This window comes from Malaclemys terrapin, chromosome 3 (assembly GCF_027887155.1).
Source record: "Malaclemys terrapin pileata isolate rMalTer1 chromosome 3, rMalTer1.hap1, whole genome shotgun sequence".
In the NCBI taxonomy this organism is placed as follows: Eukaryota; Metazoa; Chordata; order Testudines; family Emydidae; genus Malaclemys; species Malaclemys terrapin.
In genome coordinates, this window is record NC_071507.1 from 133,933,056 (window position 1) to 133,957,892 (window position 24,837).

The following is a 24,837-nucleotide window of genomic DNA, read 5'->3' on the forward strand; positions in this document are numbered from 1 at the left end:
GATGCTTTTCAAACACGTAAGATGGTCCCTGCCCAACTAGAGTGTGCAGAATGCTGGCAGACACATATGTCTTTAGTTCTGTGTTTTTGTCTGTTGCATAAACTATCCCCAACTGCACTTCTACCTAGAGATTATTTGCTGACTTTATGATGTCTAATACTTATTATAACAGTATCTTTGTGAATTGATGGCTCTATGGTAATTCACCAGTGGTGTAACCCCAAGTAAGGTATTTCCCCCCTATTCTTGTAAAGATAAATTGCATAACAGAGGTGAGGTAACATACAGTAGGGGAAAGATGGTCTTGAGGGAAATGCAGAGGACTAGTGACCCAGAGACCTGGAGTCTATTTAAATCTTTACCACAAGCAAGTCCCTTTTCAGATGTAAGACACTATATAATTTTTAAAATAACTCTTTTTTTTTTTTTTAATGTTCTGCAGAACTAAAATCGATATAGATGAGAATTGTAGAAAAAGAGAAGTGCTCAAAATACATGTGGAGCCAAAAGGTTATTAGGACTAAACACAAGTTATGTCCTCCATAAATAATATATGAAATAAGAATAACACAACAGTATATGACAACAAATACATGAAAAATGGAAGATGTGCATTTAAACTAGATGATTAGCAAATGAAACTCTGTGCTCCTGTTTGTACACATCTGTACATAGATACCTTAAATCAGGAGTAATTAATGTATAGTCATTCACTTTGAAGTACATTGTACCTGTTGCCTACGGTTTGTTGGCACACTTCCAATTGCTTCTAGTTCCTGTGCTAGTCTCTTGCTTTAATGCAAGGAGTGATGGTGGGAGAAAAACTGTGGAACAAAAAAGTAGCAAGTCCAATCTCAAAGCAGAACAGGTAGTAGTTAAGAAAACATTATGGGAGAATAGACAAGGTAAAAATGAGGAGTGACCGAGAAAAGGGAACAAAAAAGGAGTAGGAACTCAAAAGACCATTATAAGAAGATAAAAGATCATTTTAACACACACTACAAATATGTGCTCTAACTATACATATTCCTTAAACTTAACTTCACTAATATAGAATTTACAGAGTTTACACCTTTTAAAATCTGAATTTGTATTCTTCACTCTCAACAAGAGTATAACTACCATCCATTCAAGTAATGATAGAAAAACTAAAACAGTATATATAGTATTCATTTAGAGAAACTCCACTGCAACAGTATGCACATACACGTTGACATATTTGCAATCGCCAATAAAAATGTAATTACATGCCATGAATCATCGGCAAGGTAGTTGTAGGTAAATAAAGTGATTCTTCGGTTAAGAGAATATATGTATATCTCACTAGTAGAATTGTATTTTGGAAGTTTAAATACTGAAATGGTAAAGTTTTTAAAATTTGTTTTAGGCCAGATTGACTGGGCTGCATTAGCTCAGGCATGGATTGCCCAACGGGAAGCCTCGGGGCAGCAGAGCGTGGTAGAACAACAAGGAATGATGCCAAATGGACAGGATATTTCCGGAATAGAGCCTGGTCCAAACAACCATGGTAATTTTCAAGGGGATCCCAACTTCAACAGAATATGGCAGCCAGGTTTGTGTGTCTCTCTCTTTTTCCCCCCTCCCCTCTCTCCAACCCCTCCCATATTTTAATTATTTATTCGGTAATTTGGTGAATGTGTGAATATGTATGTATATTATCCTCTGTTTCTCTATTTTCTGTGTGTGTCACCCTCCCCATTGCATCATTCACTTACTTCTGACAACATGATGTCTACATTCAACAAATAGCTGGTTCAGGGATGGGAAAGAGTACAGTCATGAAGATTTTATAGTACAGTCTAGTCATCTGAAATTTTCATAGACACCAGTTAGTGTGTGTGTATATATATATAAAATAGTCTTTGGGTTTTGTCTTTGAATTTTAATATAGAAGGTGAACACCTGTGTTTGGTTTTCCCCCCGTGGGATTCAGTTACTTGTTTCACTTCTTATTCCCAGGTTGGTAGGAGCTGGCGTATTGAAGGGCACAATGTGCTCTTGAGGAAGAGAGCATCTATTGTCACTCTGTTGCAACCCTTTTAGCTGTTTTGGGCTATGTTTTTGACAGGTTATGGAATGAGTTCTGTCCAGCACTTAGCTGGTGGGATGCTTGCTATGGTGTTCTTTCAAGGCACAACAGCTTGGAGATCAGAAAGGGCAGAGGTCTGCTTGTGAAATACACTTTTATTGTATGTGTCTTCCTTTTTGAGATTATCTGCTCTCCCCAGGTCTTGCCCTACCCATTATATGCACCGCACATGGGATGCCTATAGTTAAGATTAACTGAACATTTATAATAAAATGGGTCACTTTCAGTAAATTACAACTTTCTCAAAAATTTAGTTTTTGGCTGAAACATATATTTCTTTTCCTATCAAGGAAAATGTTTGTCCTGAAAGTTTCATTTAAAAAAAAAATAGAGCTGATTTCAAGAATAGAAGGAGTAGAAGAATTGCAATTTTACTTCCAAGAATTATTTTGCAAACATTTTCTTTTGCAATTTAAAAAAAAAACAGATCTAGCACATCTGCAGAATGTAATGGCCATTTGAAATTTGGCAGGAATGCAGTTTCTAAGTCTGTAGATGGTTTTTTATTGGTCCAGTGAAAATTGCATTTGATTTTATAGCTACAAGGGAGGGTAAAAAACCCCAAAATCTGCACATGTGCACTGAATTATGTTTAAAACGTTAAAACAATGATTTCTCAAAGTTCTGTTGGCACTTTGGCAAATGTGCCTATGTGAACTGAATGGAAATTTTCATTTAGACTATCTCAGACAATCACTTGTGGTACATATACATGTTTAACAAAGTGGGGTAGAATGTCAGGTTTGAAAGGCAGAAGTTATGTGGTGTATAGTGTCCCAATTCAGTGACTTAACCACATTCTTCTTCCTCTTTCACTAAAGATCCAGGGCAGTCATGGCTCCAGTATGCAACTCTGCAGAGAATCTGAGCAGTGCTGCTTTCCACAGGGAAGCTGCAATAAGTAGGGCAGCCATCAGGGCTGTCTAAATTATCCCCTGAGTAGCCCCCAAGTTCAAAGGTGTCTTAAGGGCACCTTAGTCCTTCCACTCCTGGTCTTCAAGTTCTGTGCTGCCACCTCTAAGATATGCAGTACTGAATATTGCCTTTAATGTTTGCAAGGTTTAAGCGTTTTTTTTTTTTTTTGGTAGTTTTGTTCTGACTAACTTTCTGCATTGTAATGTAAACATAGAGAACTTGACATAGAAATGTTGAATCATTATTGAGTGGCTATGTTTCTAGGGGGGTTTGGGTGATTTTATGCCATTTAATATTTTTATCAGTGACCTGGAAAAAACAAAATCATTTTTAATCAGGTTTGCAGAATATACAAAGATTGGAGGAATGGTAAATAATTGTTCTGTTAGTGCCTTGTCCTCTTAATCTGACTCAGTGAGTACGATGGATGCAAGCAAGCAATATGCATTTCACTACAGCCAAATGTAAAGTCATGCTTCTAGGAACAAAGAATATAGGCCATAGTGACAGGATAAGGGACTTCTGTATTTGGTACTGGCCTTACTTCTGTATTTGGTATTGTTCTAACAACTATTGATATACTATGTCCAGTTCTGGCGTTCATACTTCAAGAAGGATGTTTCAAAATTGGAGAAGGCTCAGAGAAGAGCCATGAGAATGATTAAAGGATTTGAAAGCCCTGCCATAGAGCGATAGACTCAAGGAGCTCTATCTGTTTAACTTATCAAAGAGTAGGTGGAGGGAGTGACTTGATCACCATCTATAAGTATCTACATGGGGAACAGAAATTTGATATTAGAGAGCTCTTTAGTTTAGCAGACAAAGGCATAACTTGATCCTATGGCTAGAAGTTGAAACTAGACACATTCAGACTAGGAATAATTTACCCAAGATTGTGGTGGATTCTCTATTGCTGGAGATTTTTAAATAGAGATTGGATGTCTTTCTAAAAGATATATACTATAATTCAACCACGTTTTTTGGATTTGAAGCAGGAATTAATTCCTGCTTCATCAGACTAGGTGGTTATAATGGCTCCTTCTAACCCTAATCTATGACTATATATCAGTTTATACCTACCTGACTCCTTATCAGACAAAAGCTGAAAGTCTTGTTTTTTGGCACTTCATGAGATTGATAGCTTACGAACATTTATTATTTGTCTAAGTCTCATTGTTAACTTCATACTGAATTTTATTCTAAATCCTGAACAGAATGGGGAATGCCTCACCAACCTCCACATCCACCTCCAGATCAACAGTGGATGCCTCCAGCCCCTGGTCCAATGGAAATTGTTCCTCCATCTGAAGACAGCAACAGTCAGGATAGTGGGGAATTTGCTCCTGACAACAGGCATATATTTAACCAGAACAATCACAACTTTGGGGGACCACCCGATAACTTTGCAATGGGGCCAGTGAACCAGTTTGACTATCAGGTGAAACATATTTGTTGCTTTAATATTGTAGACGTACAGAGTCCCTTCTGTGGAAGTGTTCCTCTAAGAATATCTAGCGGCGACTCTCACTCTTCAGTTCTACAAACAAGAAGTCTGTTAGCTGCTAAATCTTAGCAGCTAAGATACATTTTAACACAATGCAGAATACCTTATGCATACAGAAGAAGACTTTAGAGTTTTCAGTTCTGAGGCCAAACAAGATTTTTTCCGTACAAATAATGAGAAGTGGTTATGTGCAAGATTAAAATGACTCAGTGTTTTTCAGTATATAATTAACATGACAAAGTTGTGTAAAAGAAAGGAGCATTAAATAAAGTTAAGAAAATAATATACCTAAATATACTAGAGAATGTACTATAGGGTAGCGGTTCTCAACTGGGGATCCATGAGCCCTTTCAGGGGATCCGCGGAGCCCCATGACTGAAACCTAGTGCCCCGAGCCCAGCGCTGAAGCTGGGAGCGGCGCAGGGCTGAAGTTGGCGGCCACCCCGCCCCAGGGTGGAGTAACGCGGGGCTGAAGCTAGCGCACTCTCTCTCCCGCCCCCTCAAGCTCCTGAAGCCAGAAGTGGTGTGGGGCTGAAGCCGGCAAACCTCCTCCCTCCCCCCCCGCTCCCCTCACCCCCGAAGCTGGGAGCTGCACTGGGAATTGCCCACCCACCCGTACATAGCCCCTAGCTACCTCCTGCCTGCACCCTAAGCTACTCCCCTGCCTGCACACATCCCCTAGCTATCCCCTCCCTGCACCCTGAGCGGTTTTCAACCTTTTTGAACTGAGTCCCCTCCCCCTTTGAGTTATATATTTTGGTTGCATCCCCACACAGCCCAGGCAGGCTGGGTGGCCTCCTGAGTGAGTCGGAGGGTGGAGGTGGCACTCCCTTCCTGGACCCCGATGTATGGAGCTGGTTCAAGCCCCGCCAGCTCTTGCCCTCCACCCCCCCACCCCCCCAGTAGAAGTAAAACTATGCCTATGTCTAAGGGTCCCCCCGGTCCAGAGCCCCAAGTTCCCCTCGGCCCCCGCTGGGCCCTGGTGTGTTTATAGCATGTTGAGGGGGGCCTCAGCAAGAAAAAGTTTGAGAACCCCTGCTATAGGGAATAGCCCTGCATTTGCAGGGAGATAGACTGGAGGATCCAATTGATCTTTTCCATGTCTATCTTCTGTGAGTCTATGAATAAACAATTATTTAAAAAAAAATTCACATCCAATTTTTTTCTTTACTCTTGCAAACACGTTATGTACAGTGTATATAAAGAATAGATTTTTTTTTAAGTATTACAGTGAGGGATATTGTCCAAGTCTATATCCAAAGAATTTACTCTAGATTTTTTTCCCCCGAATTTTCAATGGTATTGTATGCTCAAACCTGTTACAATAAATTATAAACACACATTACCTTTTGGAACATCTACCTCATATTCATAGACAATAGAAATCTGTGGGGAAGACTGACAAAAGGTATAGGAATTTATTTCTATTTTCTATCCTAATTTCTCTACTCTTAAATTTTAGTGTCTGGCATCATTGTTAGATGTGAGGTGAGCCATCCATTTTCAAATACTTTAGGCTATAAAAGTCTTCTGTCTGCTATTACTGGACAAAGTTTTATAGACAACTTCTCAGAATCCTGTAAAAATGGTACTGAAAGTCCACTTTGTAGCAGATGATGCAGTAAATGCTACTATCTTTAAAATTACATTGGAAATACTAAATGTCTGTTATTTGAATAACCAAAAGAATATAATAAAACATTGATTTAAAAAGAGAGGGGAAAAATCAGATTTTTTAATTTAAATTTAAAACATTTTTCTTTTTTAAAATAAACCTATTTCAAATTAAATTTCAAATTAAGACAACCTGTGTTAAATCCTGAACTGCTTATAAATATTAAACAGAACATGTTTTCTGCCAAAATCTTAAAGAAAATCACATACTGAGCTGGCGGAAGTCACTGGCTAAGCACCTGGAACCAGAGTTTGTTGAAGTACTAAGCCAGCTTTTGATAGTAGTAGCAGATATTTTCTTCATTTCAGATTATTCAGATAGTTCAGTGACTAGTTCGTTCAAAGTTAAAAAGTTGATTGGAGTTGAAAAAGAAGAAGTTTGTTTTCCTCTTCCAGTCTGTGAATAAAAACTCCGTGTGAGAGAATGAGATCTACTAGTTCTAAAATCTTGAAGGACATGGTAACCCGAAACAATCAGTTCAATTTATTAACTACAGATAACTCTTATTATTTTTATTTATTTGTATTGTCGTAGTGCCTAGTAAGACTAGTCATGGACAGAATATAGTACTTTTCTTAATAATCAGTTTTAAATGCAAAACATGTTTTGATGAACTTGTTTTTATGTATCCAGCACATTTAAGGGAGTTTTAGTTAACTAATAAAAAAAATTAAAATGCTGTTCTTGTGCATTTTTAATTGAATTGCAGTTTGCATGCAAATAGAGCTTGACACAAATCACACATAAAAATGAACCTAGTAAATAAGAAACGTATCATCCATGTAATAGGTACCATTTCAAACATAATAAAAAATGTAAAAAATTAAGCTATATAATTGCTTAAATGTGCATAGATATAGTGTGTCCCCTGGTTAACAAAAAGTAGTATCAAATTTAGTGTAAAGGGTATATGTAGTTGCAAATCAGCATGTTTTAATGGTTACCAACCAATGAGAATCAACCTTTTTTTTTAAAAGAAAATAACTAAGGAGTACAAATGCAAAACAAGATTAAAATAATCCATTTTAATCAAGGTCCTGCTTGTTTAAATCATGCTGAAAATTGGCAATTTAATAATTTTGACTTAAATCACCCTGTCATAAAATATTTGATGCTTGTAGCCTTATACCTATATGCCATCCTTTTAAATGGTTTCAATGGCTATTTCTAGGAACCAACTATAACATGCACTCATCTGTGCCACAGCTTTGCAACTCTGACTTGCATGGCAACTTGGTAGGAATGCAAGAACTATACCAAACTTGCATATAAATATATGCATTATTTTGATCAGCCATAATATATCTTTTTATTTGCAACATCCTCAATAGATGAGTGGAGATTGCAGGTGAAGTCCAGCAACAAGCAACAAAAAGTTGGAGCTTTTCACCTTTGTCCTCAAGTTGTAGTTATAGGGAGAGAGTGATTGCATGTCAGCACTTCAGGACTCTGCGTGCTACTTTGGCCCTCAGGCTGCACTTTGTGCACCTGAGCTTTAACTGAATATGCTAATAATAGTTGGTAGTGAATTGGTTAATATTGACAGCAGCTAGATGGGTATCAGACTTCAGTTTTGAGAGGTTGTGAAAAGGGGTTGTCTGCAGCCCATTCATAGATTCATTATGGTGTCTATGCATTGGTTTACATTCTAAAAACTATTTTCAAAACCAGAAGTTCTTAAATAAATAAATGACTTTTTAAATAAAAATGACACTTTAGATTTTGGGGACCACAGTAAAACAGGTAGAAAGACCATACTTAGGTAGAAAAATCCATGATTTCAATTTGCCTGGATTTCTGTTGTTTCACTTACATACACGTGTGCGTGCACACATGCTATGTGGAGCCCAAGGAATAAGTTTAGAGTGCATTGTATTAAATGTGAAGAAAAATGAACTGCGTTACTCTTTCAGCATGGGGCTGCTTTTGGTCCACCCCAAGGTGGATTTCATCCACCTTACTGGCAGCCAGGACCACCAGGGCCACCAGGTCCCCCAGCACCTTCAGCGCCTCCCCAGAACCGAAGGGAAAGGCCCTCGTTCAGAGACCGTCAACGTTCACCCATCGCGATGCCTGTGAAGCAGGAGCCTCCACAGATTGGTACATGTTAACCACACTTTAATGAAAACAAAAACAAAAACATGATTTCAGAGATGGTTTTCATTGTAAAAAGAAATGTAACATTTGAAATCTGTAATTACAACTTAATAATAGCAACAACAAAAAATTCTAATTGGGTGAGAAAGATGTATCTTTTTATTTTTTTTCCTTCTGACAAAACTATAAATCTCTGACATGCAGATGCTGTGAAACGTAGAACCCTTCCTGCTTGGATTCGTGAGGGTCTGGAAAAGATGGAACGAGAAAAGCAGAAAAAGCTGGAAAAAGAGAGAATGGAACAGCAACGTTCTCAGATGTCTAAAAAAGAAAAGAAAGCAAGCGACGAAGCTGAAGAAGGAGATGGTCCACGGTTACCTCAGAAAAGTAAATTTGTAAGTAGAAGCATTCACTTTTGATCTAGATATCTATTTTCCTGAAAGATCTTAACATTTCTCTCTCTAACCTGAAAAATAGTTTATCTTTATCTACAACACTTATTTGTTACTCATGTTAAAAATTAAGTTTGTGTCAACCGCAGTGCCACTTACCTGACCTTTGTAAATTCTTGCTAGATAATGGGCAAAAATTTAAGCATAGCTTAAAGAATATTTATTTTTACTTGGTTTGTAATAGCAAAGAGGCAGTGATAAAATAGGGCCTTATTTTCTGTTTGCATAAATTGGTAATTGGCATAAACTAGGAGGGAGATGTCTATGGTAAAGAATTGAACTGTTTGTACTTGGACTAGTTTGAGTACAAATGTACCAGTGCATCCATGCTTGCCAAAATGAACCAATTTAGAGAGTCTTATGCTGTAGCCTTGTGTCTGTGGTAGTTCTTCCTAAATGATTTGCAGTGCTGGATACCTATCCTACAGTGACCAGACCACTGCATAGATGGCCTTTCTGGACACAGAGGGGTCAGGTGAGCAGTCGAGAGCCGTTAGTTTTTCTCCTTGGGCAGCTGCCTTGCCTGACAAATATCCTAGGTTGTTGGGTGAGAGTCCTTTCTCTGGATCCCGTAGTCTGATTCCTCCAATCCATGCATAAATCCCGTTCACTTGGGAAAAAGTGTCTATGTTGATCCCCTCACATTATATCCTCCACACCCTGCCTCAAAGAACAGCTTTGCGTGTCCTAACCAAAAAGACCCACAATGGCTTGTCCTCTGAAAATACTGGTTTGACGGTCCATCTGAGGATTACCAAACCTGCATTGCAGCTGGTGATTTATGGTTGGATTTCTGGCTCCAAGGGCTTGCAGAGTGGGAAGGGGGATCACTTACTTGTTTGGAGGGCTGTTTTGCTTCATTCTGAAGTACTGTATTTCAATTTTTGTTGAGAACCATAAATAGAAACTTCCTTGTTTTAATTAGTCCTAAAGTATGCAATGTTCTTCTTATAGGACAGTGATGAGGAAGAAGACGACATCGAAAACACAGAAGCTGCAAGTGTTGGAAAAGTTAGTAGGAGCCCCTCTCCTGCTCCTCAAGAGGAGCAAAGTGAACCAGAAATGACAGAAGAAGAAAAGGAGTATCAAATGGTATAAATAACATAGTTCTCTCAACAGGGTGTTCGTCTATATGTATTTTTCTGGCTTTAGGCATAAAAGAGTAGTTGTGCTTTTCTATGCCTGACATTTTAAATAAATATATAACATAGATTGTATACTGTACTGGGATTATATATGGAGTCGTATGTGTCTCCAGTTTAACATATGAATAGCATTTCCACATAGGGGAGAATATACTTATATACGCGTGTGTACCATACCATATATGTGAAGTCAAGAGCTATCTGATAAGATGTAAAGAAACACAATATACTTATTTATCATGCATTTTTGCCCACCTCACTGGTCTTTGTCCACTAATAATTCTATCATTCTTCCTTGGAATTTATTCTAACATTCCACCCCCCCCGCCCCGCCCCCGGATCATCTACTTTTTGCTAAAAATACAGTTTCTTAAAGCCCAAGAATAGCAAGATTTAGTCTTGGGCTAGCAGCAACTTTTCTATCCAAGAATTATAATTATTTGACGTGCAATATTTTGTGGTGTTGCACGATGAGAAATGGGAGCTTGTTTCCCACTATGACCTAGTATTCTTTGGAGGGTCTCTGTCTCCTATGTATAGAAAAGGTATTTCAGGTGACTCATATAGGTTTTTGTGGTTCTTTCTGAACCCTCTACAACTGAAGTCCTGGTATTTAAGGCCCCAAACCTGCGAAGTCGTATGCATGCACTTTATTTTAATGAAATTAAGTAATTGTACAATCTGTAATAGTGGGATTTCATACCCTGCTTCTGTATGTGAAATGCTTATGATTATAGGTCAGTGTGAGAGTACAGATTGTTAGGATTTTTTTCAATTGGACTTGATTTCCAAACTACTTCAGAGTCCTAATTTTAACTGATCTTTTGTATAGAAAAAATAATTAAGTAAAAGGAACCAAATTATGCTTTTACACCCATGCAAAGCAGTGGGGTTGCATATGTGTAACAAAGTGTAGAATTTGGTTCAAATACTTTGCTTCCAGTGTTGTTTAAAATTATTTTCTTCAGATGATGTTGACAAAACTGCTGCTGACAGAGATTCTTTTAGATGTCACAAATGAAGAAATTTATTATGTAGCCAAAGACGTACATCGTAAAGCAACTAAAGGTATGCTTTTCTTTTTTAGTTTGTTCAGTGAATATTTTATATTTGCATGTTTTTAGAACATTTTACTCCATAGCAACTGTTCCCAAGAGCAATCAATATACAATGCATCTGATTTGCTAGAGCTCAAATCCAGTAATCATATACTGTTGTCCTGTGCAGTGTATTGTGAGTTACTTCAGTTATTCCATTTCTTTCATATAATTCATTTCTTTAGTTATGATGGTTCTTCTGTGTTAATGGCTTTTGCAGTGTAGATATCTATTTCTTAATGCTATCATTTTACCTCAAACTTTTAGTTGATCAGAAATGAAAAGGGACAAATATGAATCCTCAAGTAGCTCATTTTCTTTCACTGTTACAAGGCCACTCTATATATAACAGCAGGTGATTTTTTTTCTATACAATTATGAGTAAAATTAAATATGTAAATACTGGTATTTGAAATATATATGCAGATGCTGTAACTTGGAAACGGATCTCTGAATATAGATTTGTGGTTTGCAAGTGACTATTAACTCACATTTATAATGTGAAACTTTTACATGGTGAGAAAAACTAGGACTGGTTTTAAATGGATGATACGTTTTTAATGTTTCTTCTCTCCCTCCAAAAAACAGCAATAGTAGTAGATTTAACAATACCATAGACTCTCATGACTATGAAATCGTGGCTATTTGTGTTAACATGTTGTTCCTGTTGTTGATGTGATACAAAGCTCCTGCAAAACAGCTGGCACAGTCCAGTGCACTGGCTTCCCTCACTGGGCTCGGTAAGTATGTTCCTTATTTTTGAGAGGGGCTTAATGGGGAGATCACTCTTACCTTGCATTTCCAGAAATTGTGTGTTGAAACTAGGTTGTAATTGCCCTAATAATTAAGGGTCATTCTGCTACCTTTACTCATGTTGGGTAGATCCTTACTCTATAAGTTATCCCACAGATTTCAGAGCGATAATTTGTGGAGTAAGGAACTAATCATATGAGTAGAGTATCAGAATCTTGCCTACGTTTGTAAACTAGGTAAACACATGAGAAGTACACCTACTTTTTTTTGGCTGGATAGTTTACTCGATAACTAATTTTAATAGGATGGTTTTTGAATTGTTCCAGGAGCAAACTACAATCTTTTTGAAGGAAGATGACTATTTTTATGCATTACTCCCGTTTTGGTCCAGCCTATGTTAACCGTGGGTAACAGTTGACAATATAACTGATAAAAATGTAAAGCTCTGGTTTGCAAAAAAAAGCCTATTCAAATGTTTAGAATAAATTTATACTTTCATTGAAAAAACTACACACCTACTAAAGCTCCCATATCCACGATTATCAATTTGAAGATGTACAGGATGTGAAACGTAGAATTGCATTCTGAGATGTAATAGGAAAAGCTCTTTCCCAATGTTGTCATCTTACCATAGTCTAGTAGCAGTGCTACAATAAAATGTCAATGATCATGTGCTGATTACACGATATTGTGAACTTTGTTGAACTCCTTTACATAAGGTGAAATGTTCTCTGTCCCAATTATTCAGATGTTTTTAAACTAATTGTAATAAAGATTAAGAGAAACTCAAATGGAAAGAAAGTAAAATGCCTCTGTGTCAGATGTTTAAGGTTACTTTGTATCAGTCCAGTATATACTCAGACCTTTCTTTTGGGGGCAAGGGAAGTCCATTTCTATTCCTTCTCTGTACCTTTTGACGTACAGTATTTTCTAAACCACAGTAGAAAAGTTGATATGGCATTCAGGAATTCTAAGCCCTGGACAACTGAAGGCTGCCGAAGTCATTGCAGAGATGTCTTCAGGGACAGGGTCCCAGGCATTTCACTGCTTTGTCTGTGTACTTGCTGATACATGGGAAGGCATTGTTACTGGCTCTATATGGAGCTTTTTTTGCCCGTGGAAGCATGCCCTTCCATACAATGAGAAAAGTGCCATGATCACAGTGGTTGCTTGCTGAGAAATAGACAAGCTGTTCCAGAAGGAGTAAACCCAGATAATAAGCACCAGTACAGAAATGGGGGCCTTGAACACTCCAGTCAACCAGCATTGGCACTTCCCTCAGAATAAGTGGCTTCTTCAGAGAAGAGAAAGTGAAAGAAGGGCAATGTACTCTCCTCTTTGCCCCACAGAAATATTAAGAACAAGGCTTAATCTTTCCTCGTGATAGACTGGGCTTTATGCACGCAGGTGGACTGGGTGGTTATGGATCAGGAGACAGTGAAGATGAGAGGAGTGACAGAGGCTCTGAATCATCTGATACTGATGATGAGGAACTACGACACAGAATCAGACAAAAACAGGAAGCATTTTGGAGAAAAGAGAGAGAGCAGCAACTATTACTAGAAAAACAGCTAGAAGGTAAGTCATTTAAATGTGTTCCTGCTGTAAAAACATATACATACATACATTTTACAACTTAGTGGAAATATATATTTTTTTTCAGGCTAAAACATATGGAGCCTTATATAAAAATGATGTTCCTTAATTCTAAAGTTTTGCTCAAAAATGTGTTTGTTACTTTGCCAAAAACTGGTTTTGTGTCCCTTTTTCTTTCCTGGTTGTAAAATCCATTATATATGTTCTTCATAGACTATTTACTTTCTCAGTTTTAAAAGAGCAAATTACAACCGATAGTTAGAGCCCTGCAAATCCATGGATATCTGATTTATATCCGCAAATATTCACAAATCGTTTTTGCAGATCAGATGCAGATACAAATTTTGTGTATGTGCAGGGTTCTACAGATAGTTTTCAAAAGTAAATTCCTTTAAAATATCAATCCTGATTTAGGGTAAAATTCACCCCTATGGAGAGGGACCATGTGAAGCCTTTTCTCCACTGTTCTTTAAAGTGCGACATAAGGCTTATGTTGTCCCTTCACATGCGAATGAATTTTACAAGGACTGCATTGCACAAGGATCTTTGAAATCGTATACATTTACAAAATGTTCTCAGGTTGAGAACCATTCTCCAAACCTGTTTGTCAGGCTACACAGTGGGTATATGTCAGCCTACTAGTGGATGAAGAAAAGAGTTTGTGCAGATGAAGAATTTTATATATACATTCTAAATACATGAAAAATATTATAACTCTTGTGATGTCACTCCCCATTTCAAAGGGGTAGTCTGGTTCTGTCTCTCACTAGATGGTGAAAACTTGGTGGCTGGATAAGCTATGATTTTTTTGGGATTTCCCCCTTTTCCTGCCCCCCCCCCTTTTTTTTTTTAGAATTTTTCTCTTGTCACTTCATTAGGCCTAGATTAGCATAAGGTGCTTCTTTGTGGATAGTTAGACTTTTATGTTGCTTGTTTGCCTTAGGGTTTTCCCCCCTCTTCCCCCAAAGAAAATCATACTGCAACTTGGGTCTCTAAGAGAAAGCTGAGCAGTCCTCAGCCAGAGGGATTATCTTCTTTCAAACTGCTGAAATTTTGGTTTGGAGTGATTTGTGACTGCTCAATCCTTGAAGAAAGTAAGACCCAGGATTTGCAATTTCTTAAAGCAGATGTAGAGATATATTCACTGCTTTTTGTAGCCTAAGGCACCTATTGGGTTCCACTCTATTCTAAATGTGAAGAAAGTGAACTCTGTTTTCTGTGTGCCAATCTAATTTCGGAGACTCAATTGTTCATGATTCAGCAAGTCAAATAGAAGGAATTCTGCAAGAGGCCTGCATTCACATACTCATTCACTCAAACAGTAAGAAGTTCCTTTGGGTTCTCAAAACCAGCCAAAAGTTCCTTGCCCCATTCCAGGAAACACTTCCAGGTTAGATACTCTGCTAAAATGTTCCTTTCAGGACCTCAGATTATGCAACTAGGTATGTTTATATGTGTGTCTTCATAACTTGGTGTCGGTTCCAGTTTTCACATTCAGTCACTCCAACTATAGCTTCTGAGAACATAGCCTTGATCAGAGCTCTCTCTGGCCTACCTCTCCTAACACTTTGGATATTAAGTCCCCCCTCATGCATGATGGTTACAGCACAAGAAAATGTGCTGGGGTTACTTCTGAGTTTCCTGCCTGGAGAGCAATCGTGATTGGTACATGCATGGGTGAGAGGCTCACTTAAGTCTCAGAGTGGGGTAAGTCCACTGGATGTAGGCAGAGAATAATGTTTACCAATCATTTTGCTTAAAAAAAGGGGCTGTTGGCAATTCATTACTTCAGTCAGGATCTGATGGGGACAAGGCAGTTAAAGTTAAAACAGTGTATCACTGGCATATTTATTTCCTGTTGTGTTGAAGTTGGACATTTTCTCCTCTTTGTTTAAAGGCCTGGAAGCTGACCTGGATCAGCCATTCCTTCATAAAGGGGTGTGATATTTCAACATTTAGTTTCCATTCCTCTCTTTAGGTGTATTAAATGCATATATCAAAGGAGAGGAATGTGGAAGTGCTCTGTATTGTGGTTACATGAGGGAGAAGAGGTCGCCCTGAGGAAAAATATTGAAACTATGGAATTTTGAAAGGTTATTTTAAATTTGTTGTCAAGGTGGTCCTTTATAATATTAATTTCCTGGCCTGCTCAATTACTTCTAGTTAAACATGAGCAAACACAGAACCTTTGTCATTGCTGAATATTCAAGAAGGTGGGTTTTTTTGTGAAGCTTGAAGTGAAAATGACCCAAAAACTCTTCCAGATCACTTCATTCTCCTGTTTTTTTTTCCCACCCCTGTAAAAGGTGGTCTCTTCATAAGGCAGTTCTTGCAATAAATAAGTGTGTGTTCGGGTATCTCAAACGAAGTTTTGTGTGGCTTTTAAACTCTTTCTGTTTAGAAACCATGTTGCCTCTTTCAATTTTCAGTTTCTCTTCCCCGGCTTTTATTTGTATTTATATTAGGATATTTACATGAAAACAATACTATTTTTGTTTAGTTTTCTGCTCATCATGTATTATTCCCCACTTAAAGGCAATATTAAAGCTATGGGCCCAAGCCCATTAGCTAGAAAACACTTCACTTCTGAGGTATTCACTTTGCCATTTAAACTGTCACAGCAAGCAAACAATGGAGTTGTGCATAGCTATTTAGCCAAACTAAATTATCACCAGATAGAGCAGTAAATGGATGGATGTTTCCTATCATAAATGGACAAAAAAAGCTTTATTGCAACAGATGTGCTTTACTCTGGTTGAATACATTTTTGGATCACAACTGTAATCGTTATCTGTGTTCAGTGAGGTACAGCTGACTCAGTTTTATGTAGAATTTTGGGGGGCAACCTTTAACCTCTTCAACATGCAGCTGAAACAAACATATCTTGTTACTCCATATCAGAGTTGATTATAATTGAATTGTAAAAGGTGAGCACTTACAGATTTTCTGGATAGCTGAGATTTTTGGCAACGTATGCATTTAATGTAATGGTATCTTGTTCTGCTATTTTAAAAAAAATTATATTTAAGGGGAAAAAGTATTCTAAAATTAATTTTTATCCCTCAAATGGTGGTATCTTAATCCTTTAATATGTTTAAAATGTGTGTAATGCACTGAAAAACCTTATAAAATTCATAAGTATTTATTTTTCTTGCTTAAGAGCTATTTTAAAATAAAATATATCGAAGATCTGGATGTTTTGGGGAACTTGGAAATGGGATATATAACTTTCTTTTACTTTCATGTCACCAGTTTGACTTTGGTCCATACTGGTAGTGATCTGTCAGCAGTCTGGTATGCTGAAGGCTTGTCTATACATGGAGCAACAAAGAGTCCTGTGGCACCTTAAAAACTAACAGATGTATTTGAGCATAAGCTTTCGTGGGTGAATGCCCACTTCGTCAGACGCATGGGAATGTCATGCATCTGATGAAGTGGGCATTCACCCACGAAAGCTTATGCTCCAATACATCTGTTAGTCGTTAAGGTGCCACAGGATTCTTTGTTGCTTTTTACAGATCCAGACTAACACGGCTGCCCCTCTGATTCTATACATGGAGTTGTTCCTGATTAACTCCATGTGTGAACACTCTTATTCCAGAAAATATCAATACATGGAGTTACTTAGGATCAACTCCATGTATAGACAAGCCTTTAGTCTTGTTTCTAGTGGACAGATGTCCACTAGAACCATGCCCCCTCTCCCTCCACAAATTGCTAATTAGTCTCAACAAAGAACCTAATGATTGAATGAGTGAGTATGGAGTCTCCATTATCCTTTTCTAGAGATGTGGTCCATCAGGGTGGAATGGAGAAGTTAACACATCTTGCAGTACATATCGCTTTGAGATGATTTTGTCGTCATGGAAACAGAATGGTTTCTCTTACCCATATGCATCAAGTCAAGATACATTTAAAATAAAAACATAAAGTATGAATTAACTCAAGAATTTTGGCAAGTGATTTATGTAAACAAAAATAGCGTCCAAAACTGTTAAAAATATCTCCTGTTTCGCCTTAAAAAAAAAAAAAAAAAATTCAGAAAGCAGGTTTTAGAAATCACTTCTAAATTATAGTGTCATAAAATTAGGTCATCCCATGCAGCTCCCTGTCATTACAGGCTTGTGAATTAAATCCTGTATGTTAAGCAGTATTAAGCATGGGGGGCTTAAAAGAAGATGAAAAAGTCATCCAGGAACTTTAAGATGGTGGTGTAGTGAGGAGTGGCAAGTGAATTGTTTTCTAAAAATGACTAAGGTGGTCTGGGAACTTGTTCCTTAGCCAAGAAAGTCAGCACATTTGTTCTCTTGCCATGTATCTGTACCATGTTATTTGGCATTATTTCTGTTTTTTTTTCTTTCATATGCTTTTCCAGAAGAAAAACTACAAAATGAAAAAATTGCAAAAGAGATGAATGAATTCATTAATAAAGAGCAAAATAGCAATTCAGCACCACAGGAAACGAAGGAAACAGAGGATGATGTGTTTAATGAAAAGAAAAGATCTCCAGGTGAAACTGCACCAGATATAGAACCCAAAAAAGAGGTTAAAGAAAAAGAGAGAACAGGAAGGAGTAGGTCAAGAAGTTCTAGTAGTGGTACCACTAGCAGCAACAGTAGAAGCAGTAGTAGCAGCAGTACTGTGTCTAGTACATCATATAGTACAAGCTCAGGTAGTAGCCGCAGTTCTTCACGGTCTTCCTCTCCCAAAAGGAAGAAGAGACGTAGTCACAGTAGATCTCCATCACATAAAATTAGGCGCAGTAGAAGTAGGAGTTATTCTCATAGAAATAGGAGAGAGAGGAGTAGAAGTAGGGAAAAGATAAGAGAAAGGAGACGGTCTAGTAGAAATAGCATGGACAAGGGGGAGAGACGAAAAAATCGTAGTCCTTCCCGGGAAAGAAGTTGGGAGAAGCGTAGAAGCAGTAGTCACTCAAGGGATAGGCGAGCTAGTCGTGCTAGTCGCAGCAGGAGTCGAGATAGACGTAAAAGTGATGACCAGCATAGAAGTCTTAGTGGAAATAGGCACAAGCACAAGGGTGAAGGTAAAGATCAAGAAAGGAAAAAGGAACGAAGTAGGAGCATAGATAAAGATAGGAAAAAGAACAGAGAACGGGAGAGAGACCAGGAGAAAAGAAAAGAGAAGCAAAGAAAAGAAGAAAAAGACAGTAAGTCTGGCAATCATGATGACAGTAGGTTAAAGAGAAAAAGAGATAGTGAAAGAGCTCTCTCTCGCAGCAATTCAATGTCTGCTAAAATTTTAAGACAGGATTCTAGACAGGAAAGCAAAAAAAGTTCTACCAAAGATAGTAAAAGACATTCAGGCTCTGAATCTAGTGTCAGGAGCAGTTCTGAATCACCAGGAAGCAGCAAAGAAAAGAAGGCTAAGAAATCAAAGCATAGTCGGTCACGATCCATGGAGAAATCTCAAAGGTCTGGTAAGAAGGCAAGCCGCAAACACAAGTCTAAGTCACGATCAAGGTAGTATACTTTTTAAGTATTTTGACTGATTATTTTTTTTTTTTACTATTCGTCTTCCTGTGTACAACATATAAAAGTATTTTTTTAAATAAAATTCGGTATTTGTTATAATTGTTGTCTTGGGCAAAAGTAATTTTGGGAAGTCTTTTAAAATTACTAATTGTTAAGCCTAAAGTATGTGTGGTTTTGGGGCGGAGTGTCTTTCCCCATTAACTTTTCCCCCTTTCCCTTTATTTTTCAGGTCAACTACCCCTCCTCGTCGTAAACGCTGAGGAACGATGTGGCACCAGTGATATGACATTAAAAAATTCCATGAGTTTTAAGGGCTTGTCTCATTATAGAGGCACATTGTGGCTGTGTAGGTGAAACCAGAATCCTTTTTTAAACTGTAAATAGGTGTATTTTTTTCCAAATGCTGCTCAGTTAAATAATAGGATTTCTTTGTATTCCAATTTTTTCAGAAACAGTAGTGCTTAATAAGAATATAAAACCTGCCATTCTCTTTCAGCTGTAATGTTCTTAAAATTACTATTGAATGTACTGTGATGTCAATAAAGCTCTTTAGTTCATTTTTGTTTAAAATTCTTGCACCTTAATTTTACGTATTAAAATATAGATAGTACTTTTTTTTTAAAAGGCAGCTGTACTTTGAAAAAAGTTTTTAACATCTATCGTTTTTCAAAGTATGTGAGGTTTTTTGTTTTTGTTTTGGTCCAGGGATTTGTTAAGATTATTCAATTGGGTGGGGGTTGGGGAGAAAAAGTAATAGACTTCTAATTATTTTTTTCTTTAGATGAAAATGTCTTAACCTTTTTGCAGTTCTCCTTCTTTTTTGGACTATCAAGTAACATATGCTGTGTGTGTAAAATATGGATCATTCTTTAATATGAGATATGTTAAACCCAACCGAGCACCATTAGGAATATGTGCAAGTAACTGATCATGTGCACCATGAATGTTCAGCTTTGGAACTATATTCCTCAATCAACCACTTCTATTTTGTGTTCAAATGCTACTGGTTGGAATATAGAATAATGGATAATACGCTGCTCTCAATAGACTATTATTTCTCTTAAGAAGTGAGAATTTTGTGAAGAGTTGGTTATCTTGACAGTTTAGACATTTGGGAATGCGTAGATTTTTTTTTTTATTATTATTTTTTCTAATCAGCTACAATTAAGTTTAAGATACACTACTGTGGAATACAGCTTCCGTGATGCACTGCATTTGGTTTTGAGTCCAGATCTTATATTATCTGTTCAGTTAAAAAAAAAAAAAGTATGAAAGGTTTATACAGGTCTGTCGCATCTTACGCACATTTAACATGTGCAATTTCAGCTTTGCGCGGTCGGGGGGGGAAGTGCGGGCGATTCCACCAGCATGAGACGCGAATCTGCTGTTCCCACTAAAATATTTTTTGGAGGGGACTTGACAGCAAAAGCATGTCTTTAGGCCTGTGATAAGGTTCTCCCCTATAATAATCCTGGAGGGTTGGCAAAAAAAAAAAAAAAAAAAGTTGTGTGTCTGCCCCGGAGTGAGTGTGAGATGGGAGAAGCGAATCTGCTGTTCCCACTACAGTACTCAGTCCCCCTGTGCCTCTCACTGTGCGCATCTTGCCGTGCTGAGTGAGATTCTATTGTGCCTATACTGTTTAAAGAGACAGTATGTATTTTTAGTACTGTATAACATGGCCCCTAAACGCAAGGCACCTACTTCATCTGGTGCTCAACCGAAGAAACAGCAATGTGTTCCAATGCTGGAGGAAAAACTAGCTGTGTTGGACTTACTGAGAGACGGTATGTCCATCGCCAACGTGGCGCGTAAATACGGCCACAACGAATCTAGCATCTGTGTCATCAAGATTCGAGAGACAGAAATTCATCAAGCCGTGGCATCAAGTGCTCCAGTAACTGCTACGGTGATGGGCCAAGTGCGTGATAAGACTTTAGTGAAGACTGAAAAGGCATTAAACTTATGGCTGGCAGACATGAACCATAAATGTGTGCCTATCAATGGCAACATGTTGCGAGAAAAGGCATCTATGCGCTGTTCAAACCTCCCGCCGAAGAGGGACAGCCTTCTGATAAGAAGGAATTCAAAGCCAGCCAAAATTGGCTTAACAGTTTTAGAACCGCTTCAACCTCAAAAACATGCAGACTACTGGTGAAGCTGCATCTGCCAATGAGGACGCAGCAAAAGCCTATCCCGAACAATTAAAGAAAATCATAGAGGAAAGGGGCTATCTTCCAGAACAAGTTTTTAATGCTGACGAGACTGGGCTCTTCTGGAGGGGGAAAAAAAAAAAAAAAAAAAAAGCCCACACGCACTTACCTTTCGAAATCAGAAAGACAAGCCCCTGGCTTCAAAGCAGCTAAAGACCGTGTGACTGTGTTGCTTTGTGGAAATGCGGCTGGGCATTTAATAAAGCCGGGCTTGCTCTACAGGGCTGCAAATCCCCATGCCCTAAAAGGCAAGAACAAAATTCTCCTGCCTGTGTTCTGGCAATCAAATAAGGCTTGGGTGACCGCAGCATTATTTCTGGATTGATTCCACAAGTGTTTTATTGTGGAGGTCAAGCAGTACCTTGAAGAGAAAGGACTTGACTTTAAAGTGTTGCTGATCGTAGACAATGCTCCTGGCCACCCTGCGGCACTCCGGTTTGCGCATAACGACGTTGAAGTCGTCTTTCTCCCCCCCAATACCACCTCCAACCTCTCGACCAAGGCATCATTAGCTGTTTCAAGGACATGTACACGAGGCTTACATTCTCACGGATCCTTACTGCTATGGATGCTGATCCCAATGTTAATGTGATGGAGTGTTGGAAGGCCTTCAACATTGCTGACTGCATCACTTATATTGAACAGGCAATGGATGCTATCAAGCCTGAAACAGTCAATGCATGTTGGCAAAACCTGTGGGAAGACACTGAATGATTTTAAGGGTTTCCCGACCATTGACAAAGAAGTGCAACTCATTGTTCAGGTGGCCAGGCAAGTGGGTAGTGATGGCTTCGTTGACATCCTCGAGGAATTAATTGAGGGCCATAGAGAAACATTGACTAACGAAGAGTTAGAGGAACTGATAAAATCGTCTACAGAAGACGAAGATGATGACTAACAGGAAGAGCCAGCAACTTGGAATTTTCATAAATTTTCTGAAGTGTTCCAAGCAGCGAAAAACTTGAATGATTTAATTTCTGAATATGATCCTTCTATGGAACGAAGCCTCAAAATCACATGTAGTATTACGGATGATTTGAGACCGTACCAAGAAATATTTGAGGAGCTCAAGAGACAACAGCGACAGTTGCCAATCACCATGTTTTTAAAGAAAAAACAACCAGCAGCAGCAGATCCTACACAATCAACTTCTCGAACTGAACCAGAGCCAACCACTTTGTCTACGACTCGCTCTCCGTCACCCAAGCCTGGCCCATCATCGCCTGGATCGACATCAGGCCCTGACGACTCAATGATAGTGTTGTCAGGGGAAGAGGAAGACTAATCATTGGAGTGTGTACTGTACAAGTCTAGCAAGAATATCCAGGATGACTGGTGACTGTTCAGGTTTACAATATTGCACTGTACTGTTTTCATTTTTATTCTTTCATTCTTCTGTTATTAAAAATACTTTAAAATTATATTTTGCATATGTAGTCTTTATTATATACTGTACTGTACATTGCTGTACAATACATAGTACTATACAGGGTTATATACACAAAATTGTACTTTATGGGTGATTTAAGGGATTTTCAAGGGTCAAGGGTTTTCACTTTACGCGCTGACTGCGGAACGTAACCCCAGCGTAACATGAGACAGACCTGTATACTCTACCAATAATTGGAATTTTGTCACATCCTGTATTTATGGAAATTACATTATTTGACACAACTGCACTGATATTGGTAGTGACTTGCCAATAAAGAGAGCATACCTTCAGTACTGCTGTATTTAAAAATTCCATAGATGTAGCTAAATAGCATATACAGAACATCTATTACTAGCACTACATTGGCATTAATTTTGTTACATTGTTGACATTCGTGTATATTAAACTTCATCGTGTTTTATAAGAGAGTTCTCTTATGAGCATGTTTGGGAAGGGTAAATAAGAATGTCAAGTATAATTTCATAGATGGAGGAGACATGATCTTAAACAATTCTGTGGGTAAGTATATAATAGGGGGTTTGTATAAATAAAGAGAACTCTAAATTTGGATGCTCTATTAATTTAGATGTGTGCAGGCTTCTGCCTGTTCTAAACAGACACAGATTAAAATAATTTTAAAAGATTTGTGCAGTAGGGAAAAGGAAACACCATTTTTAAGTGTGGAGTAAGTGTTATGGGGTTTCTTTAAAACCCAAGTTCACAAATGAAGGCTGGGGTGGAATGAAAATAGTATCCTCCCTGTTAGGGCTTCCCCTCATCGTCCCTTGGTTATTGTCACGCAGACAAAAAGAAGACCAGAGTCTGAAGTGCAGGTAATGCAGTGTTTATTGGGGTTAATCAAGCAAGCATATCCATAGCTTTGTACACCAGTAGATATTTTTCCTCTCCTCTCCCACCCCAGCTCTTCCTTAGCAGGCTCGATTATACCTGTAGTGCACACCCCAGCACCACCTCTTACAATTTATGGTAATTTTCTGTTTTTGGAGGGTCGAGAGTCTGGGGCTTTGGTACCACCTCTTTTGTATCCCATGGGATGGGTAGGGAGTGAGGTTGTGTTTTGGCCAGGGTCAACATTTCTTTGGCTTTTTAGTGTTTCTTACGCCTCCTTTCTCTCCCCCCCCCCAACCTTTCCTTGTCCCTCCCAACTGGTTGCTTGACCTTGCTTTGAGGTAGAAGTCAAAACAGTCATATATTAAACTCCTACTAAAACCAGCAACACTTTAACTCTCTTCCTTATCTTTTTATTTTGTGCCATAAACCCCTTCTGGTTGTGGGCAGATGCAACACAGAGTGTCTTTGTTCTTTGTTCACAGGTTAGTAAGAATATTATAAGTCAAACGGGCAAAGAAAACCCAAAATTCTATCTCAGGCAAATATACAGGCCTGAACGCTATGTTAGCATCACTAACACTCTCAGGCTGTGAATATGTGAAGATAAGTGAAATAGCACAGTTGGTAAACTTCTGAAGGGTGGGAGACAGTTGGGGACTTGAACTGTTGTCTGAAAACTCAAACTGGATGCAGATGGATGAATCAGTCAGATGTAGTCAAACAAAGGACATTACTAATGTTACAGATTTTTATGTACTGAGGTTTTGCAAATTTTCTGGTATACGGTTTAGTAACTTCCTGTTCTGGGAGATTATACTACACCTCTACCCTGATACAACGCTGTCCTTGGGAGGCAAAAAATCTTACCGTGTTATAAGTGAAACCACGTTATATCGAACTTGCTTTGATCCACTGGAGTGTGCAGCCCTGCCCCCCCCAGAGCACTGCTTTACCGCATTATATCCGAATTCATGTTATATCGGGTCGCGTTATATCGGGGTAGAGGTGTACATTATAACCTTCTCTGGCTCTGAGGGACCTTTTCAAGGCTGCCACTTACTAGCTGTGTCTTATTTAAAATTATAGCATATAGAAGTAGAAAGACTGAATAGACCATCCATATATATCGCACTCAGCTTAAGTGAAAATTTTGACCATTGTACTTTTTGTAAATAAATATTTTAATGCAGTAAATAAATATAAAAAAAAAGAATGACAACATAAGCACTAGTCCTTACGCCATAAAAGAGGTACCAGTAATTGGTTTTCTGGTGTAGTTCTAGACTATACATCCTAAACAAGTTGTTGTGAAAATGGAGGGCTGGCTCTTCTTCCAAATCTCCGATCTGCATTGTTCTTCCTCATCTTATGCAAACTAATTGCTGAAGTCTGAAACACAAAATTTTAATTCTCTTCAAGCATGAGATTCAGTTTTGAATCCTGAGAAACCTTCCTGCATGTGAGCATAAAGGGCCTCCTTTCTATCTTTGAGCCAGGATTCTTTGAC

At 38.2% G+C, this 24,837-nt stretch overlaps 1 protein-coding gene across 1 annotated transcript in view; it reads left to right on the top strand.

The window, feature by feature from the left end:
• Positions 1 to 19,393, top strand: part of PNISR (PNN interacting serine and arginine rich protein) — a 29,151-nt gene extending 9,758 nt beyond the window's left edge. Inside the window, exons 3-12 of the mRNA XM_054022462.1 lie at positions 1,388 to 1,573; positions 4,240 to 4,463; positions 8,118 to 8,304; positions 8,506 to 8,696; positions 9,708 to 9,845; positions 10,867 to 10,966; positions 11,682 to 11,735; positions 13,156 to 13,326; positions 17,720 to 18,824; positions 19,066 to 19,393. Of these exons, the coding sequence (XP_053878437.1) occupies positions 1,388 to 1,573; positions 4,240 to 4,463; positions 8,118 to 8,304; positions 8,506 to 8,696; positions 9,708 to 9,845; positions 10,867 to 10,966; positions 11,682 to 11,735; positions 13,156 to 13,326; positions 17,720 to 18,824; positions 19,066 to 19,096 (2,387 nt within the window). The 3' untranslated portion in view covers positions 19,097 to 19,393. The remainder of the gene's footprint in view (positions 1 to 1,387; positions 1,574 to 4,239; positions 4,464 to 8,117; positions 8,305 to 8,505; positions 8,697 to 9,707; positions 9,846 to 10,866; positions 10,967 to 11,681; positions 11,736 to 13,155; positions 13,327 to 17,719; positions 18,825 to 19,065) is intronic.
• The last annotated feature ends 5,444 nt before the right edge of the window (positions 19,394 to 24,837 follow it).